Here is a 20,161-nt window from a genome sequence, read left to right as displayed (position 1 = left end):
TTGTTTGTCTGTTGAATATTGATGAGTTGGAGCACCCCCAGGCTCTGCCCCTACCATTAAAAACTGTCAGATTGTTTGTCTGTTGAATATTGATGAGTTGGAGCACCACCAGGCTCCGCCCTGCCAGACAGCTCAGTGATCTCTCTCCTGTTAGCGCGCTGTCCGTGATGGTTAATGTACCACAGAAAGGCTTCTCTGAAAGTCACTTACTAAATTCTATACTATTTGGATTACAATTGGGATTATGATTTTTTTCCTCACAGAACAACAACTAACGACCAAACGACATAGGATTACAATTATTTCTGAAAAATGGAATTATCCAATGTGAATTTGAGAGGGATTATATGCAACACAGCGTGAGGAGAGGACCAGGCTACATTCAGGTGAGCTACTGTTGCTTTAGCCGACGACACAGGACAGTCTACATGCTGTTTGAACGTTTCTAACTATATACCCTATTAGTGTTTGATTAACAACTACCAGGTTATTGTATCAAGAGAGCACCACATCATAGGCTACACGTTTTGTCAGTTTAGGTTAAACAAACAACCTTAATTGGCTATCATAGATACTTTATGGACTATAATTATGTTACAGGCTATTTGAAGATGCTGAAATGTTTAAGACCGATAGTACTGCTATATGCGTATGTATATTCAGAGCTTACCTAACTGGGATCTGCTTGAGCAGAGCTTAAAGCCATGGTATTATCTATCACTAATCCGTAGGTACACGTGTTAACAGCAGTGGTCTTCACACCATAGATCAGATCACTCCATCACCAAATAAATACACAACAGGGTTCAGCTCAATTATATTTCAATTCTGGAAGTAAACTCACATTCAAATTCTCTCCAATGTTTTTCAATGAGGAAAATGTGGATTTGGAAATGGGTTTAAGTTCTGGATTTAAATGGAAAATACCCCGAACCTGATAAACATGCAAAGACAGTGTCACTTGAGGTCAACAGAAATGTTGATCTCAGTAAATGAATTACTACCTACCTATACTATCTCAGTAAATTAATTACTACCTACCTATACTATCTATCTCAGTAAATTAATTACTACCTACCTATACTATCTCAGTAAATTAATTACTACCTACCTATACTATCTCAGTAAATTAATTACTACCTACCTATACTATCTATCTCAGTAAATGAATTACTACCTACCAATACTATCTCAGTAAATGAATTACGTCCTACCAATACTATCTATCTCAGTAAATGAATTACGTCCTACCAATACTATCTCACTAAATTAATTACGTCCTACCAATACTATCTATCTCAGTAAATGAATTACGACCTACCTATACTATCTCACTAAATTAATTACGTCCTACCAATACTATCTATCTCAGTAAATGAATTACGACCTACCTATACTATCTCAGTAAATGAATTACGTCCTACCTATACTATCTATCTCAGTAAATGAATTACGACCTACCTATACTATCTCAGTAAATGAATTACGACCTACCAATACTATCTCAGTAAATGAATTACGTCCTACCTATACTATCTATCTCAGTAAATGAATTACTACCTACCAATACTATCTATCTCAGTAAATGAATTACTACCTACCTATACTATCTCAATAAATGAATTACGACCTACCTATACTATCTCAGTAAATGAATTACGACCTACCTATACTATCTCAGTAAATGAATTACGTCCTACCTATACTATCTATCTCAGTAAATGAATTACTACCTACCTATACTATCTCAATAAATGAATTACTACCTACCTATACTATCTCAGTAAATGAATTACGACCTACCTATACTATCTCAGTAAATGAATTACTACCTACCTATACTATCTCAATAAATGAATTACGTCCTACCTATACTATCTCAGTAAATGAATTACGTCCTACCAATACTATCTCAGTAAATGAATTACGTCCTACCAATACTATCTCAGTAAATGAATTACGTCCTACCAATACTATCTCAGTAAATGAATTACGACCTACCTATACTATCTCAGTAAATGAATTACGTCCTACCAATACTATCTATCTCAGTAAATGAATTACGTCCTACCAATACTATCTCACTAAATTAATTACGTCCTACCAATACTATCTATCTCAGTAAATGAATTACGACCTACCTATACTATCTCACTAAATTAATTACGTCCTACCAATACTATCTATCTCAGTAAATGAATTACGACCTACCTATACTATCTCAGTAAATGAATTACGTCCTACCTATACTATCTCAGTAAATGAATTACGTCCTACCTATACTATCTCAGTAAATGAATTACGACCTACCTATACTATCTCAGTAAATTAATTACTACCTACCTATACTATCTCAGTAAATGAATTACGTCCTACCTATACTATAGCCTATATACAGACATAACAATGTAGGACTAAATATTTTTGTCATAGCATTGATTTTCGGACTTTTTGACTTTTACTTTAAAACAGGAAGTTCTTTCAGTGATGTTTACATTCACAAGTTGGATAACTTTTTAAAAAAAAACAGTTTTGAAATGAGAAAGACAATCAAAAAGTAAGCTTTCTTAGTCACTGTACAGATTATAGTGAATAAATAAACATGGAATCAAATATTAGCCACCTGAGGTCAAAACCAACCTATAGCCTATTCATAACCATGCTATTATTAGCGTAGGCTACCATTGATTGCTATCAATAATTGGGAATATTTTCAATTTTACAGCACTTTGATTTGAACGAACAGTTCATAACTTTCTGGCGATTTACTTGAAAAGAGGACATTCTTTCGGTGAAATGTAAATTCACAGGGAAATAAACACAATGGTCTCTTCTTTTACATGTTTTACTATTACTATAAACCACAGGTCAGTGGTCTCTGACTCTCTGTCCACACCACAGGTCAGTGGTCTCTGACTCTCTGTCTACACCACAGGTCAGTGGTCTCTGACTCTCTGTCTACACCACAGGTCAGTGGTCTCTGACTCTCTGTCCACACCACAGGTCAGTGGTCTCTGACTCTCTGTCTACACCACAGGTCAGTGGTCCCTGACTCTCTGTCCACACCACAGGTCAGTGGTCTCTGACTCTCTGTCTACACCACAGGTCAGTGGTCTCTGACTCTCTGTCCACACCACAGGTCAGTGGTCTCTGACTCTCTGTCCACACCACAGGTCAGTGGTCTCTGACTCTCTGTCCACACCACAGGTCAGTGGTCTCTGACTCTCTGTCCACACCACAGGTCAGTGGTCTCTGACTCTCTGTCCACACCACAGGTCAGTGGTCTCTGACTCTCTGTCCACACCACAGGTCAGTGGTCTCTGACTCTCTGTTCACACCACAGGTCAGTGGTCCCTGACTCTCTGTCCACACCACAGGTCAGTGGTCCCTGACTCTCTGTCCATACCACAGGTCAGTGGTCTCTGACTCTCTGTCCACACCACAGGTCAGTGGTCTCTGACTCTCTGTCTACACCACAGGTCAGTGGTCCCTGACTCTCTGTCCACACCACAGGTCAGTGGTCTCTGACTCTCTGTCTACACCACAGGTCAGTGGTCTCTGACTCTCTGTCTACACCACAGGTCAGTGGTCTCTGACTCTCTGTCCACACCACAGGTCAGTGGTCTCTGACTCTCTGTCCACACCACAGGTCAGTGGTCTCTGACTCTCTGTCCACACCACAGGTCAGTGGTCTCTGACTCTCTGTTCACACCACAGGTCAGTGGTCTCTGACTCTCTGTCCACACCACAGGTCAGTGGTCCCTGACTCTCTGTCCACACCACAGGTCAGTGGTCTCTGACTCTCTGTCCACACCACAGGTCATAAAATAAAAAAAAACATTGACTATAATTTCAACATTAAACCTTTATCCCGTATTAATGAACAGTTGATCACATTCTATTCAGGGACTTGGATATTCACAATTTGACTGATTAATGTAAATCAGTGTCTGATTGTTCTCTTTTCTTTTAATGTTGTTTTACTTTATAAGGCCTGTCACTTTATTTTAATTCAAGGTTCTCCATTCAGCTACATTTGATCCATGGTTCTCCATTCAGCTACATTTGATCCATGGTTCTCCATTCAGCTACCTTTGATCCATGGTTCTCCATTCAGCTACCTTTGATCCAAGGTTCTCCATTCAGCTACCTTTGATCCATGGTTCTCCATTCAGCTACATTTGATCCATGGTTCTCCATTCAGCTACCTTTGATCCATGGTTCTCCATTCAGCTACCTTTGATCCAAGGTTCTCCATTCAGCTACCTTTGATCCATGGTTCTCCATTCAGCTACATTTGATCCAAGGTTCTCCATTCAGCTACATTTGATCCAAGGTTCTCCATTCAGCTACATTTGATCCAAGGTTCTTCATTCAGCTTTTAATAAGAGCAGAATGATGCCGTTATTATGCAGTTCAATGACGGTGTCATGACCCCATCAGTGTGGTGTATTCTCAGTGTTTAACACCACCAGTAGCACCAGTCAGAATGTCCTGTATTTAGATCAGGCTGGGCAAGCTCAGAAAGGCTCCGGCTCAGCCACTGCATTTTGGATACATTACAAATCATCCTTTGCGAGGATAGGCTAAGTACGCTAATCTCTTCCCAGAAGCCAATGGCTGATGAACTGTTCCTCGAAATCGCCAATAACAAAAATGTCCTAAAATATCTTATTCCCCCATAATAGAGGTCTTTCAGGGTGCTTCTGTAAAATGTCCTAAAATATCTTATTCCCCCATAATAGAGGTCTTTCAGGGTGCTTCTGTAAAATGTCCTAAAATATCTTATTCCCCCATACTACATGTCCTTAAAATGAGGTCCTTCACATAGTCTATACGTGACCACAGAACTAGAATGGTTCTATTTTTATGGACCTTTGGACCTGATGAAACACAGGGCCTAACCACAGGTAGCCACAGGGCCTAGCCACAGGGCCTAGCCACAGGGCCTAGCTACAGGGCCTAGCTACAGCCTATAGGGCCTAGCCACAGGGCCTAGCCACAGGGCCTAGCTACAGGGCCTAGCCACAGGGCCTAGCTACAGGGCCTAGCTACAGCCTATAGGGCCTAGCCACAGCCTATAGGGCCTAGCCACAGCTTATAGGGCCTAGCTATAGCCTATAGGGCCTAGCTACAGGGCCTAGCTACAGCCTATAGGGCCTAGCTACAGCCTATAGGGCCTAGCTACAGGGCCTAGCTACAGCCTATAGGGCCTAGCTACATGGCCTAGCTACAGCCTATAGGGCCTAGCTATAGGACCTAGCTACAGCCTATAGGGCCTAGCCACAGGGCCTAGCTACAGCCTATAGGGCATGGTTCTTTTAAAGCTGTGGCAGGTGATCTTTCAGAGGACCAGGGCACTGATCCTGTTTAGTGTTTAAGACTTAATCAGGATGTATTTTTAGGAGCCCTCCACTCTCAGATGGCTCGCCTGCCTTGATTGGCACTTCAGTCAGCCAGAATAACCCTCGTCATGACAACAACAGGTGTGCGTCCCAAATGGCATCCTGTTCCTTTTAAACTGCACTACTTTTGACCAGAGCCCCATGGGTAGAAACCCTGTGGGTAGAAACCCTGTGGATAGAGCCCTGTGGGTAGAGCCCTATGGGTAGAGCCCTATGGGTAGAGCCCTGTGGGTAGAGCCCTATGGGTAGAAACCCTGTGGATAGAGCCCTGTGGGTAGAGCCCTATGGGTAGAGCCCTATGGGTAGAGCCCTATGGGTAGAGCCCTGTGGGTAGAGCCCTGTGGGTAGAAACCCTGTGGGTAGAGCCCTATGGGTAGAGCCCTATGGGTAGAGCCCTGTGGGTAGAGCCCTGTGGGTAGAAACCCTGTGGGTAGAGCCCTGTGGGTAGAAACCCTGTGGGTAGAGCCCTGTGGGTAGAGCCCTGTGGGTAGAGCCCTGTGGGTAGAGCCCTGTGGGTAGAAACCCTATGGGTAGAAACCCTGTGGGTAGAGCCCTATGGGTAGAAACCCTGTGGGTAGAGTCCTATGGGTAGAGCCCTATGGGTAGAAACCCTGTGGGTAGAGCCCTGTGGGTAGAGCCCTATGGGTAGAAACCCTGTGGGTAGAGTCCTATGGGTAGAGCCCTATGGGTAGAAACCCTGTGGGTAGAGCCCTGTGGGTAGAGCCCTATGGGTAGAAACCCTGTGGGTAGAAACCCTATGGGTAGAGCCCTATGGGTAGAGCCCTATGGGTAGAGCCCTGTGGGTAGAGCCCTATGGGTAGAGCCCTATGGGTAGAAACCCTGTGGTTAGAGCCCTGTGGTTAGAGCCCTGTGGTTAGAGCCCTGTGGTTAGACCCCTGTGGTTAGAGCCCTGTGGGTAGAGCCCTATGGGTAGATCCCTATGAGTAGAGCCCTGTGGTTAGAGTCCTGTGGTTAGAGCCCTGTGGTTAGACCCCTGTGGTTAGAGCCCTGTGGGTAGAGCCCTATGGGTAGAGCCCTGTGGGTAGAAACCCTATGGGTAGAAACCCTGTGGGTAGAGCCCTATGGGTAGAAACCCTGTGGGTAGAGTCCTATGGGTAGAGCCCTATGGGTAGAAACCCTGTGGGTAGAGCCCTGTGGGTAGAGCCCTATGGGTAGAAACCCTGTGGGTAGAGTCCTATGGGTAGAGCCCTATGGGTAGAAACCCTGTGGGTAGAGCCCTGTGGGTAGAGCCCTATGGGTAGAAACCCTGTGGGTAGAAAACCCTATGGGTAGAGCCCTATGGGTAGAGCCCTATGGGTAGAGCCCTGTGGGTAGAGCCCTATGGGTAGAGCCCTATGGGTAGAAACCCTGTGGTTAGAGCCCTGTGGTTAGAGCCCTGTGGTTAGAGCCCTGTGGTTAGACCCCTGTGGTTAGAGCCCTGTGGGTAGAGCCCTATGGGTAGAAACCCTGTGGGTAGAAACCCTATGGGTAGAGCCCTATGGGTAGAGCCCTATGAGTAGAGCCCTGTGGTTAGAGTCCTGTGGTTAGAGTCCTGTGGATAGAGCCCTATGGGTAGAGCCCTGTGGTTAGACCCCTGTGGTTAGAGTCCTGTGGATAGAGCCCTGTGGTTAGAGTCCTGTGGATAGAGCCCTATGGCTAGAGCCCTGTGGATAGAGTCCTGTGGATAGAGCCCTGTGGGTAGAGCCCTGTGGGTAGACCCCTGTGGTTAGAGTCCTGTGGTTAGAGTCCTGTGGTTAGAGTCCTGTGGGTAGAGCCCTATGGGTAGAGCCCTGTGGATAGAGCCCTGTGGGTAGAGCCCTGTGGTTAGACCCCTGTGGTTAGAGCCCTGTGGGTAGATCCCTATGGGTAGAGCCCTGTGGTTAGACCCCTGTGGTTAGAGCCCTGTGGGTAGATCCCTGTGGGTAGAGCCCTGTGGGTAGAGCCCTGTGGGTAGAGCCCTATGGGTAGAGCCCTGTGGATAGAGCCCTGTGGGTAGAGCCCTATGGGTAGAGCCCTATGGGTAGACTCCTGTGCTGGGCTCTGATCAAAAGTAATGCACTATAACTATGAAGGTAAGAGTGTGCCACATGGGACAGATACTGAGTCTCCTCTCATCTGAGTCTCCTCTCATCTGAGTCTCCTCTCATCTGAGTCTCCTCTCATCTGAGTCTCCTCTCATCTGAGTCTTCTATAATCTGAGTCTCCTCTCATCTGAGTCTCCTCTCATCTGAGTCTCCTCTCATCTGAGTCTCCTCTCATCTGAGTCTCCTCTCATCTGAGTCTTCTATAATCTGAGTCTCCTCTCATCTGAGTCTCCTCTCATCTGAGTCTCCTCTCATCTGAGTCTCCTCTCATCTGAGTCTTCTATAATCTGAGTCTCCTCTCATCTGAGTCTCCTCTCATCTGAGTCTTCTATAATCTGAGTCTCCTCTCATCTGAGTCTCCTCTCATCTGAGTCTCCTCCAATCTCACTGCTGTTTATCACATGTACAGCCTAGCGTCTGATTGGATGTACCAGGTGGTGATTACACCCCAACCGTACAGGCCTTTGTTTCATTACGACTAGCAGTTATAGTCAGACATACTGTAGTCTTACTTTTCTAAATGTTTCATGGGGATTTACGAGAGAGAAAAAAAATGATTCAACTGTTTGCACCCACTGTAAATTGTTCTGGATAAGAGCGTCTGATAAATGACTAATGTAATGTAACATGTGAAGGTCCCGTGTGGCTCAGTTGGTAGAGCATGGTGTTTGCAACGCCAGGGTTGTGGGTTCGATTCCCACGGGGGACCAGTACGGGGGTAAACAAAATGTATGAAATGTATGCATTCACTACTGTAAGTCGCTCTGGATAAAAGCATCTGATAAATGACTGATGTAAAATGAAAAGACCATTGAAAGACTGAGAATGAATATGGAACCATACACAGATGTAAAATGAAGGTCTATTTTCTAGCCATCCACACACTCAGTTATTTTCATGCAGGGTAAACATTTTGTGATGTACAAGGAGCAGGTTTTACCTGTGAACTGATCATTGGTTAGCTGACCTCTTAAAATCTCCACCCGGCACAGCCAGAAGAGAACTGGCCACCCCTCATAGTCTGGTTCCTCTCTAGGTTTCTTTCTAGGTTCCTGCCTTTCTAGGGAGTTTTTCCTAGCCACCGTGCTTCTGCTTGCTCTTTGTGACACAACTGCTGAAGTATAAAGGGCTTCATAAAATACATGTAATTGACTGATTGTGGTCTATGACCCCTTGACCTCTACAGTGTCTTGTTGGATGGCTGGAGGCCCCTGGCCAGCAGAACCTTAGGACTCAGCATGGCAAAGATCTGCACAGACCAGTCCTACCCGGCAACGACCCGGCAACGGTCATCTCTCTGCACGCCAAATGACAATCTGGACTCCATTGAGAACGGAACCCCCAGGTCAGAGGTCGCTACAGAACGCTTGAGAGCCAATGAGCTTCTGCCTCCTAAATGGCACACTAGTCCCAAAATAGTTCTCTACTTTTGATCAAGGTCCAAAGGATTCTGGGAATAAGGTGCCATTTTGGACGTACCCAATCAAAATGTTTATGTTGAGCTCCACGAATTCAGTATGTGGTGCGTGAACATTTAGGCTGTCTCAATCCGAAAACAGCTGCCTGCTGTCGACCCTGTGGATTGTACTGTACATGTACTGTATGTGTACTGTATGTGTACTGTACGTGTACTGTACGTGTACTGTATGTGTACTGTACGGGTAGGGGAGAGTGGGGTAAATTGAGCCATTTTTTTTTGCATCCAGCATCATTCCATAAAGGGAAATACAGGATTATTTCTAACAAAGATATCAACATATATTTCAGGATAATGTGTATTCCTAGAAATAAATCATCAGAATTTCTGTAAACGTTACAGTTTTGAAAACAGCTTGTCCAACAACAACAAAGTGGTTTCTTGGCACAACTTGTGGGGTAAATCTTACACATTTCTGTACTGAATGAAATATTACCACTACCTTATAAAACCATGTGTATCTTTACTTCCCAAACACCGTTTTTAAACACTTTTAACACGGAAATAAGAATTTGTTCTTAACTGACTTGCCTAGTTAAATCAAGGTAAATGTGCCCTGTTGTTACCTCATATCCCAGCGATAACGCCTTGGATTACGCCTGGGAAGAAAACATTTCAATTGGCTCAACTTTCCTCAAAGCAAACATTTTGACTATATTAGCTCACACACACACAATAATGCCCTTTCATGCTCGGTTTAAGACCTCATATTAAAACTGATAAAGACCCCAACTGATGTATAGAACAAATGTAAAAGTATCTACTTTGGTTTAGAGAAAAGCATAATGAAATCTCTAACACAATAAATACATTTGACTTGGTGAAAATCCGTTTTTTTTCCCCCCATGTGGTTTCTTCTTGAAAATGATGACCTCGTCCTACATATTTGGTCAAATGATTCATTTTGTGTACGGTGTCTTAGAAACAAGGGTGGATCAACTTACCCCACTCTTCCCTACAGTAGCAATCCCAAATGGCACCCCATTCCCTATATAGTGTACTACTGTTGTGTCCTCTGGTCAACAGTACACATACTGTATGTCACTGCTGTCATGTTCTCTCTCCATCTCCTATTTCTTGAAGGTCCAACTCAGAGTGTGAGGACACCACGTCAGAGATTCAGGGTTCTGTCTCCGTGTTAACCAACAGACACCCAGAGTCTCACAGAGATTCCTTCACAGGGTCAGGAGCCCTGGCCAGGTATCCCCCACCTCGCAGTGTTGCACCATCTCACTAGTGTGGTCATGAGCCCTGCTGTTCTGTTAATGCATAGCAACCTAGCGGTGCCAAAAGCCCTGTTCTGCTACTGCATAGCAACCTAGCGGTGCCAAAAGCCCTGTTCTGCTACTGCATAGCAACCTAGCGGTGCCAAAAGCCCTGTTCTGCTACTGCATAGCAACCTAGCGGTGCCAAAAGCCCTGGTCTGCTATTGCATAACAACCTAGCGGTGCCAAAAGCCCTGGTCTGCTATTGCATAGCAACCTAGCGGTGCCAAAAGCCCTGTTCTGCTACTGCATAGCAACCTAGCGGTGCCAAAAGCCCTGTTCTGCTACTGCATAGCAACCTAGCGGTGCCAAAAGCCCTGGTCTGCTATTGCATAGCAACCTAGCGGTGCCAAAAGCCCTGGTCTGCTAATGCATAGCAACCTAGCGGTGCCAAAAGCCCTGGTCTGCCCTAGAAAGCATATGTAAATTACGATCGCCAAAACGGCCAAACCCAAAAATGTAGACCCCCTGTTTTGGGCTCTAAATTTGGTTTATTATGATCAAGTTCGATCCCCACGGTGAATTCTTGACCAATCGAGATATTTAATGAAATAGTGAGCCATTCTGACTACTATATTTGTCGCCACTCAGGACCATCTGCTGACACAGACCAATCACAGGCCTGTTAGACTCACTCAGGATGAAAACAACTACACCGACCATGATCCTTTGCTAGTTACAGCCACATTCACCATGATCCTTTGCTAGTTACAGCCACATTCACCATGATCCTTTGCTAGTTACAGCCACATTCACCATGACCCTTCGTGATTTTGTTATGCAATTCAGTCCCATAGCGCCTTTCACATTGAAATACTTCCAGCTTCAGAGGAATTCTAAAAAAAATAAAAATATTTAACTAGGCAAGTCAGTTAAGAACAAATTCTTATTTACAATGACGGCCTACAGGGGATCAGTGGATTAACTGCCTTGTTCAGGGGCAGAACAACAGATTTTTTACTTGTCAGCTCGGGGATTTGATCTTCCAACCTTTCGGTTACTAGTCCCAACGCTCTAACCACTAGGCTACCTGCTGGTTACTAGTCCCAACACTCTAACCACTAGGCTACCTGCTGGTTACTAGTCCAACGCTCTAACCACTAGGCTACCTGCTGGTTACTAGTCCAACGCTCTAACCACTAGGCTACCTGCTGGTTAGTAGTCCAACGCTCTAACCACTAGGCTACCTGCTGGTTACTAGTCCAACACTCTAACCACTAGGCTACCTGCTGGTTACTAGTCCAACGCTCTAACCACTAGACTACCTGCTGGTTACTAGTCCAACACTCTAACCACTAGGCTACCTGCTGGTTACTAGTCCAACGCTCTAACCACTAGGCTACCTGCTGGTTACTAGTCCAACGCTCTAACCACTAGACTACCTGCTGGTTACTAGTCCAACGCTCTAACCACTAGGCTACCTGCTGGTTACTAGTCCAACGCTCTAACCACTAGGCTACCTGCTGGTTACTAGTCCAACGCTCTAACCACTAGGCTACCTGCTGGTTACTACTCCAACGCTCTAACCACTAGGCTACCTGCTGGTTACTAGTCCAACGCTCTAACCACTAGACTACCTGCTGGTTACTAGTCCAACGCTCTAACCACTAGGCTACCTGCTGGTTACTAGTCCAACGCTCTAACCACTAGACTACCTGCTGGTTACTAGTCCAACGCTCTAACCACTAGGCTACGCTGCCGCCCCATACGCGGATGACGTCAGTGCTATCAGTATCTACTGGTTTAATGTCTATGCATCTCACCCATCTCATTCAGTCATTCGTGTTCATGCAGTGTTTCATAGGGAGCCATTTGGGACGTAGCCAGCGGCAGCGTAGACACAGAGTGTGTTATGTTGTTGTTTTACCTGATCGTCTAGGCTCTCTCACTTCTTGTTCATGCTGCGGACCTGGGCCTCTCACAGGATGCACCGCGAGGTGGAGAGACCGGACTCCTTCCCGGAGCGCTTCAGGACCCCTGAGCTCAAAGAGGCCTCCAGCAGAGAGAGCAATGCACGGTCACATGGATACCCCGACAGAATCCGCAAGAGGAAGTAAGTCTGGACTAAAGATGGTGATGGTTAACTAGGATTGCAAAATTCTGCTGATTTTTTGTTTTGTTTTGTGGAGGATTCACAGATTTTCTGCTTCGTCTGTCCTCATTCCGGGAATCTTCCAACCCATCCTGGGATTTATGGAAAACCTGTTACCAGAATTTAGCAGTTTTATACTCAACGAAAAAAAGCTGTCTTGATGAGTGAACCCTAAAAACAGATTGGACAGGTCTCTCTTCTTTTAAAAGAGATTTTCTGATCTCAGCGGGTCTAACCTGTATTAAAAAAAAGGTTCAATGAAAACAAACCTAAAATCTCTAACTTGGAATATCCTTGAATAGACCTGTGATTTAATATCTTCATTTAAGATGACTTGAATAGACCTGTGATATCAGCATTCTAATACATCAGCAGAGAAAAACTGGTATTAAATTCAATTTGAATTAAATGAAGCAAAAAATTTGAATAAAAATGATGATCAATTTTGATTACATTATGCTCAATTTGAGTAATTATTTAACTAACACTGCCAATCTGTCCCTGTCTTTCCCTCTCAAGCCAAGTCAGTCAATGGCCGCTGGCTATGTACAATATGAACAACTGCAACAACACAGATGAGTAAGTGGAGCTAAACACAACTCTTTAGAGAGGAAGTAGGAAGTAGGAAGTAGCCCTCGATACTAGTTTATAGAGGACACTGAAACTCTCAGAGGTCTTAACCTATTGGTACACTGTAAATCCTGGTATAGTGTAGTTGTACACCAGTAGTTGTAGATCCATATAAGCATGTATAACCATAGACGACAGTAAATTCCTCTGTCCATTGTGTTCGTCCGTGGTAGACATTTTCCCTGTAGTTCGGTATGATCCGTGTAGAGTGTTGCAACGATACTATAGAGTGTAGCTATTACTCTCTGGTTCTGCAATAGATCTGTAGACATAATAGTTCATAGATATAGATAAGATATAGATAAGACATAAGCATGTATGACTATGGGTAATAAAGATCTGCTATGTCAATAGCAGCCTCGTTATGCATTTGCTCCAGTTGGATTTTAGTTGCAACTATAGAACGAGAAGACACTTTATCATTGTTTAAGAGGTCCCATTTAGGATCATTATTAAACAGCTTTTAATGGATCACCTATATATTAGTATAAGTCTTCTTTAGAATGAATTGTTGAAAGTCCCGATCTTGATTACAGTGGTTAGGCCACTGGTTATATCGCATCTCAAAAAGATACATCTAAAAATGAAGTATAAACTCTTCTACTCCTTGTTCAACATTCAGTGAATAACGGTTATTTACGTCAATATAAAGTTGGAAGATATTCTCATGAGGAGTGAACTGTATGGTGAACATTAAACAGTAGTGGTGCTGCCACCTACAGGGCTGTCGTATATAACGTGCACTTTCACATACGGTTAATGAATTCCCTCTGAAACACTCTGGGGACTGTTTCAACCTGGATATGATAGACCTGTTACTGTTTCTGTAGAGCAGGGGTTCATAATTACATTCAGGCCGATGGTCGGGGGGGGGGGGGACCAGAACATAGTTATAAATAAATAAATATTTAGTACACTGCAAATTTACCACAAGAATCCCAATCAGATATAGTATTTCACGATAATAGAATAATCTCCTGACGTTGATTACATTGGGATACGATCACGTATTGCTTTATTTATGCGTGGGACTACTTGGAAACAGATTTTCTAAATTAAAAATAACTTTGAGCTGATTTCCTAGTGATTTTACATTCTTTCATGGCCAACAACAAAATGATTAATTAAAATAAAAATGATCATCAAATAAAATGAGATTTGGCCTGCGGGCCGCCTATTGGGGAACCCTGCTGTAGAGTATCAATGCCCTCTCTAGCTTTGGCTCATATTGGAGTATGATAGTCCACCAATAGTCTACCAATAGTATGCCAATTAGTCCACCAATAGATTGTCAATAGTCTTGACAAAAAAAAGACCCTAGAAAGTAAGTTATAGATCACCTTAGCCCTTTAACATGAAAAATAAACATCCATTATCCATAGCAAAAAAGATGACAAGAAGGACGAAATAAAGAAAGAGGAGAAAAAACAGGAAGCGCAAGAAGATGAGAAGAAAGAGGAGAAGAAAGATGAGGAGAAGGAGAAAGAGGAGGAGCCTAAGAAGGAGGAGGAGCCTAAGAAGGAGGAGCCTAAGAAGGAGGAGCCTAAGAAGGAAGAGAAGAAGAAGGAGGAGCCCCCGTAAGTATAACTGTAGTCTGATAGGTCGTCTACCCCAAGATGTGAAGGATAAGGCACACCTGGCAGCATGCTACACTGACATAAAAAAATAGCTCCACTCTGATTGGATGGGTGGGAGAGTAACACTCCGTGGGTGTCGGTAAGAGAGAAGGGTAGCCTTTGTTTTGACCTATTCCCGGGTTTCATCACCGTGAACATTGAACATGGTGGCCATTGATTGTACAATATCAGAATAAGACATTAACAAATGTTCCGTTGTAATGTATTGTATATGCAAGACGGTGGTCAATCATGTCACTTGACTATAATGAAATACTAACCCCTTTGTGATTGAGGCCACCCCTCATAGCCTGGTTCCTCTCTAGGTTTCTTCCTAGGTTCTGGCCTTTCTAGGGAGTTTTTCATAGCCACCGTGCTTCTACACCTGCATTGCTTGCTGTTTGGGGTTTTAGGCTGGGTTTCTGTACAGCACTTTGAGATATCAGCTGATGTAAGAAGGGCTATATAAATACATTTGTGTGCGGTCATGTTTCAGGAAGGAGATTTGGATCATGGACCCATCAACAGACCATTACTACACGTGGCTGACCATCATCGCAGCACCATGTTTCTACAACCTGATGATGTTAGTGACCAGGTCTGTTCTCATACAGTACAGTTCACTTCATTTTGGTCTTCCCTGTGGCTCAGTTGGTAGAGCATGGTGTTTGCAACGCCAGGGTTGTGGGTTCGATTCCCACGGGGGGCCAGTACAAAAAAAATAAAAATATTTCATGAAATGAAATGTATGCACTCACTGTAAGTCGCTCTGGATAAGAGCGTCTTTTAAAATGTAAATGTAAAAATGTTATCTTACAAACTGGAATATGTTTGAATTTTTTTATGTTGACTATTTGTTGTTTTGTCGTCCCACAGGGCATGTTTTAACGAACTCCAGTACACATACACAATACTGTGGGTTGTCCTGGACTACACCTCAGACTTAGTCTACTACGTAGACACATTCGTCAGGTCTAGGACAGGTGGGGTTATTTTTCTAAAAACACATATGAGGTATTTTTACAGTTTGATAGACCGGGATGAGCAGAGAGACAGAAAGAGGGAACGTAGTGTGAAGACGGGTGGTGATGGGATGTGAAGACCGGGGGTGATGGGATGTGAAGACCGGGGGTGATGGGATGTGAAGGCCGGGGGTGATGGGATGTGAAGACGGGTGGTGATGGGATGTGAAGACGGGTGGTGATGGGATGTGAAGACCGGGGGTGATGGGATGTGAAGACGGGTGGGGCTGGGATGTGAAGACGGGTGGTGATGGGATGTGAAGGCCGGGGGTGATGGGATGTGAAGACGGGTGGTGATGGGATGTGAAGACCGGGGGTGATGGGATGTGAAGACGGGTGGTGATGGGATGTGAAGGCCGGGGGTGATGGGATGTGAAGACCGGGGGTGATGGGATGTGAAGGCCGGGGGTGATGGGATGTGAAGACGGGTGGTGATGGGATGTGAAGACGGGTGGTGATGGGATGTGAAGACCGGGGGTGATGGGATGTGAAGGCCGGGGGTGATGGGATGTGAAGACCGGGGGTGATGGGATGTGAAGACGGGTGGTGATGGGATGTGAAGACGGGTGGTGATGGGATGTGAAGGCCGGGGGTGATGGGATGTGAAGACGGGTGGTGATGGGATGTGAAGACCGGGGGTGATGGGATGTGAAGACGGGTGGTGATGGGATGTGAAGACCGGGGGTGATGGGATGTGAAGACCGGGGGTGATGGGATGTGAAGACCGGGGGTGATGGGATGTGAAGACAGGGGGTGATGGGATGTGAAGATCGATGGGGTTGGGATGTGAAGACAGGGGGTGATGGGATGTGAAGGCCGGTGTGGATTTGAACCAACGCAAGTAGGGGTTTCTTTGATCATTTGTGATTTGTCAAGCAAGAGAGGCAGTAGACACTTCCATGCAGTCAAAATGAATTAACTTTTGTTTGTGATTATTTGATTTATTTTTGATTATCACTAATTACATTTTCTCTTCATTATCTTAACAGGTTATTTGGAACAGGGGCTGCTTGTGAAAGACAAAAAAAAGCTTCTAGACAAATACAGGCAAACGGAACAGTTCAAATGGGACGTCATTTCAATGATACCCACAGACCTGCTTTTTCTGAAAGTGGGCATCAACAACCCCGAGCTCAGACTGAACCGGCTTGCAAAGATGAACCGTCTCTTTGAGTACTTTGACCGCACAGAAACCAGAACCAGCTTCCCCAACGTTTTCCGAATCAGTAACCTGGTACTTTACATCCTGATCATCATCCACTGGAACGCCTGCATCTTCTTCGCCATCTCCAAGATCATCGGATTCGGGTCCGACTCATGGGTGTACCCCAACATCAGTCACCCTGAGCACGGCCGCCTTTCCAGGAAGTACATCTACTGTCTCTATTGGTCAACCCTGACCCTGACCACCATCGGAGAAACCCCGCCCCCCGTCAAGGACTTTGAGTACCTCTTCGTGGTCGCCGACTTCCTCATCGGCGTGCTGATTTTCGCCACCATCGTCGGTAACGTTGGCGCCATGATCTCCAACATGAACAAAAACCGTGCGGACTTCCAGGCTAAGATCGACTCCATCAAGCAATACATGCAGTTCCGTAAGGTCTCCAAGGATCTGGAGGCCAGGGTCATCAAGTGGTTCGACTACCTCTGGACGGAGAAGAAGACCTGCGATGAGAAGGAGGTGCTGAAGAACCTGCCGGACAAGCTGAAGGCCGAGATCGCCATCGACGTCCATCTGGACACCCTGAAGAAAGTGAAAATCTTCCAGGAATGCGAGGCTGGGCTGCTTATTGAGTTGGTGATGAAACTGCAGCCTCAGGTGTTCTCCCCAGGAGATTACATCTGTAAGAAGGGAGACATCGGCAGAGAGATGTACATCATCAAGGAGGGGAAGCTAGCTGTGGTTGCGGAAGACGGCGTCACACAGTGGTGCGTGCTCAGCGACGGAGCATATTTTGGAGACATCAGTATCCTAGGCATCAAGGGTTCCAAAGCCGGTAACAGGAGAACGGCCAACATCAGGAGCGTGGGTTACTCTGACCTCTTTGCTCTATCTAAAGACGACCTTATGGAAGCTCTCACCGAGTATCCCGAAGCCAAGAAGATCCTGGAAGAGAAAGGAAAGGCGACGCTTATGAAAGACAACATGATCGATGAGGAAATCGCTAACGCAGGTGCCGACCCCAAGGACATGGAGGAGAAGATCCTCAGGCTGGAGAGTAATATGGAAGTCATGACGTCCAAGTTGGCCAAGATCATGGCTGAGTTCACAGCCAGCCAGAGCAAGATCAAACAGAGGATCACCAACATGGAGACAACAGTCAAGTCGGTCCGGCCCGAGGATATATCTGAGGTGGTGGCCGACAAGTAGACCAAATAGTCCCACAACACAATGTATTTACCCAGAGACTTTAGGAACCTTTCACACTGAGCAATGCAGAGTAAAAGGACGAAGCCAACTCAACGGGTTTCAATAGGGAAGGTGCGTCGGAGTGGTAGAGGTACAGGCGTACCAGGGTGCGTGAAGTTGTACAAAACGAGGCACTTCTCCGTTAGCTCTGTGTGGGATGTGTTGCCAGTGTGTGTGAGCCCTTACAGTTAACACAGAGATGTTTTTTTGGGGGGTTTTCAAAAACAATACATAAAACAGTAGATAGTTTGATACTTTTTGACTGTTCGTATTTATACATCATATGTACATTATCAACCACGTATTATGTACTTCTTATTGAGTAAAAACGCACCTCTAAATATGTGTCAAATGTCAATATGTTCATATCCAGTGTATACAGTGGATACACCTTTCCATATGCAGTGACTGAGAAGTTACAGACTTGTGCATCTCCAAAATCAGAATCATGGCATGGAACTGGTTTCGAGACACTCGTTGGGGCAGTAGAGAGCCGGGTTGTACACCGACATTTCTATTCCAATACTCTTCAAAATGCTTTTACAATAAGTACAATTTTTGAATTGGAATTTGTAATTTGGTTTACTTTCTGAATTGACTGGAATTGACACCAACCCTGGTAAAGAAAAAAAAAGAAAAATCTTTGTACAGGACATTTTCATAATATAGCCTTTAGTGGTTTTGGAAATGTATTCTTTATTTTTCAAATGTTATGAGTCTAGTTGAATGAAGTGCTTCACAGAGAATAATATAATGTAGTATTATTGATCATCTGTCAATGCATTAGTATGTGTATGAATGTGGCATGTATGGAACATGTTCTAATCGATTCGATTTCTATGGCGACTACAGTACATAACGGTGTATTTTACAACAGAGGGTATTATATCATTTGATAACTTAAATTGTAAAGCTGAAGTTATGTAAACTTGACCAAAACATTAGTGTACCTCAAATATGCACAAATCACAAGACCAGACTGTCATCAAAAGCGTGTATTTGATCTGCCGTGATCTACAGTATGAATAATGAAATGTGCAATGGTATGTATTAGCAAGTGTTCAATTCCAACCAAAAGATTAAATGAATAATAAAAACTGTTATTGTGTGTGTGTTCTATGTTGTCTTTATAGGGACCGGCAGATGTTCCTGTAGTTCATCACCTATATTATATTTCATTATATAACATCCTCTAGCTTTGGCTCATATAGTCAAACAATAGTCCATCAATAGCCCACCACTAGCCTACCAATAGCCCACCACTAGCCCACCAACAGCCCATCTATAGCCCACCAACAGCCCACCACTAGCCCATCTATATATAGCCCACCAACAGCCCACCACTAGCCCATCTATAGCCCACCAACAGCCCACCACTAGCCCACCAATAGCCCATCAATAACCCACCACTAGCCTACCAATAGCCCACCACTAGCCTACCAACAGCCCACCACTAGCCCATCAATAGCCCACCAATAGTTCATCAATAGACCATCTATAGCCCACCAACAGCCCACCACTAGCCCATCAATAGCCCACCAATAGTCCACCAATAGCCCACCAATAGCCCACCAATAGTTCATCAATAGTCCACCAATAGCCCACCAATAGATAGTCCACAAATAGTCCACCAATAGCCCATCTATAGTCCACCACTAGCCCACCAATAGATAGTCCCCCAATAGCCCACCAATAGTCTACCACTAGCCCATCAATAGCCCACCAATAGATAGTCCACAAATAGTCCACAAATAGATAGTCCACAAATAGATAGTCCACAAATAGTCCACCAATAGATAGTCCACAAATAGTCCACCAATAGCCCATCTATAGTCCACCACTAGCCCACCAATAGATAGTCCACCAATAGCCCACCAATAGTCTACCACTAGCCCATCAATAGCCCACCAATAGATAGTCCACAAATAGTCCACAAATAGATAGTCCACAAATAGATAGTCCACAAATAGATAGTCCACCAATAGCCCATCTATAGTCCACCAATAGATAGTCCACCAATAGCCCATGTATAGTCCACCAATAGTCCACCAATAGTCTACCAGTAGTCTATCAATATCCCACCAATAGTCTATCAATATCGCACCAATTGTCCACCAATAGTCCATCAATAGCCTACCAATAGACTATCGATAGTCCACC

The 20,161-nt window shown here is 44.6% G+C and overlaps 1 protein-coding gene across 2 annotated transcripts; it reads left to right on the top strand.

Annotated features, from left to right (window-relative positions):
- Nucleotides 1-84: 84 nt before the first annotated feature.
- Nucleotides 85-19,102, top strand: LOC115151430 (cyclic nucleotide-gated channel cone photoreceptor subunit alpha-like). 2 transcript variants are annotated; one of them, XM_029695363.1, is made up of 9 exons: nt 85-386; nt 8,676-8,834; nt 10,050-10,166; nt 12,156-12,284; nt 12,843-12,902; nt 14,336-14,530; nt 15,066-15,167; nt 15,446-15,552; nt 16,581-19,102. In XM_029695363.1, the coding sequence occupies exons 2-9, from the start codon at nt 8,728-8,730 to the stop codon at nt 17,960-17,962; spliced, it is 2,199 nt and encodes a 732-aa protein (XP_029551223.1). In that variant the 5' UTR covers nt 85-386; nt 8,676-8,727; the 3' UTR covers nt 17,963-19,102. The 2 variants fall into 2 exon arrangements, with proteins under 2 accessions (XP_029551223.1, XP_029551222.1); XM_029695362.1 differs by having other exon boundaries at nt 12,111-12,284.
- The last annotated feature ends 1,059 nt before the right edge of the window (nt 19,103-20,161 follow it).

The sequence above is a fragment of the Salmo trutta genome, chromosome 17 (assembly GCF_901001165.1).
Source record: "Salmo trutta chromosome 17, fSalTru1.1, whole genome shotgun sequence".
NCBI lineage: Eukaryota > Metazoa > Chordata > Actinopteri > Salmoniformes > Salmonidae > Salmo > Salmo trutta.
This window is presented reverse-complemented; position numbering and strand designations above follow the sequence as displayed.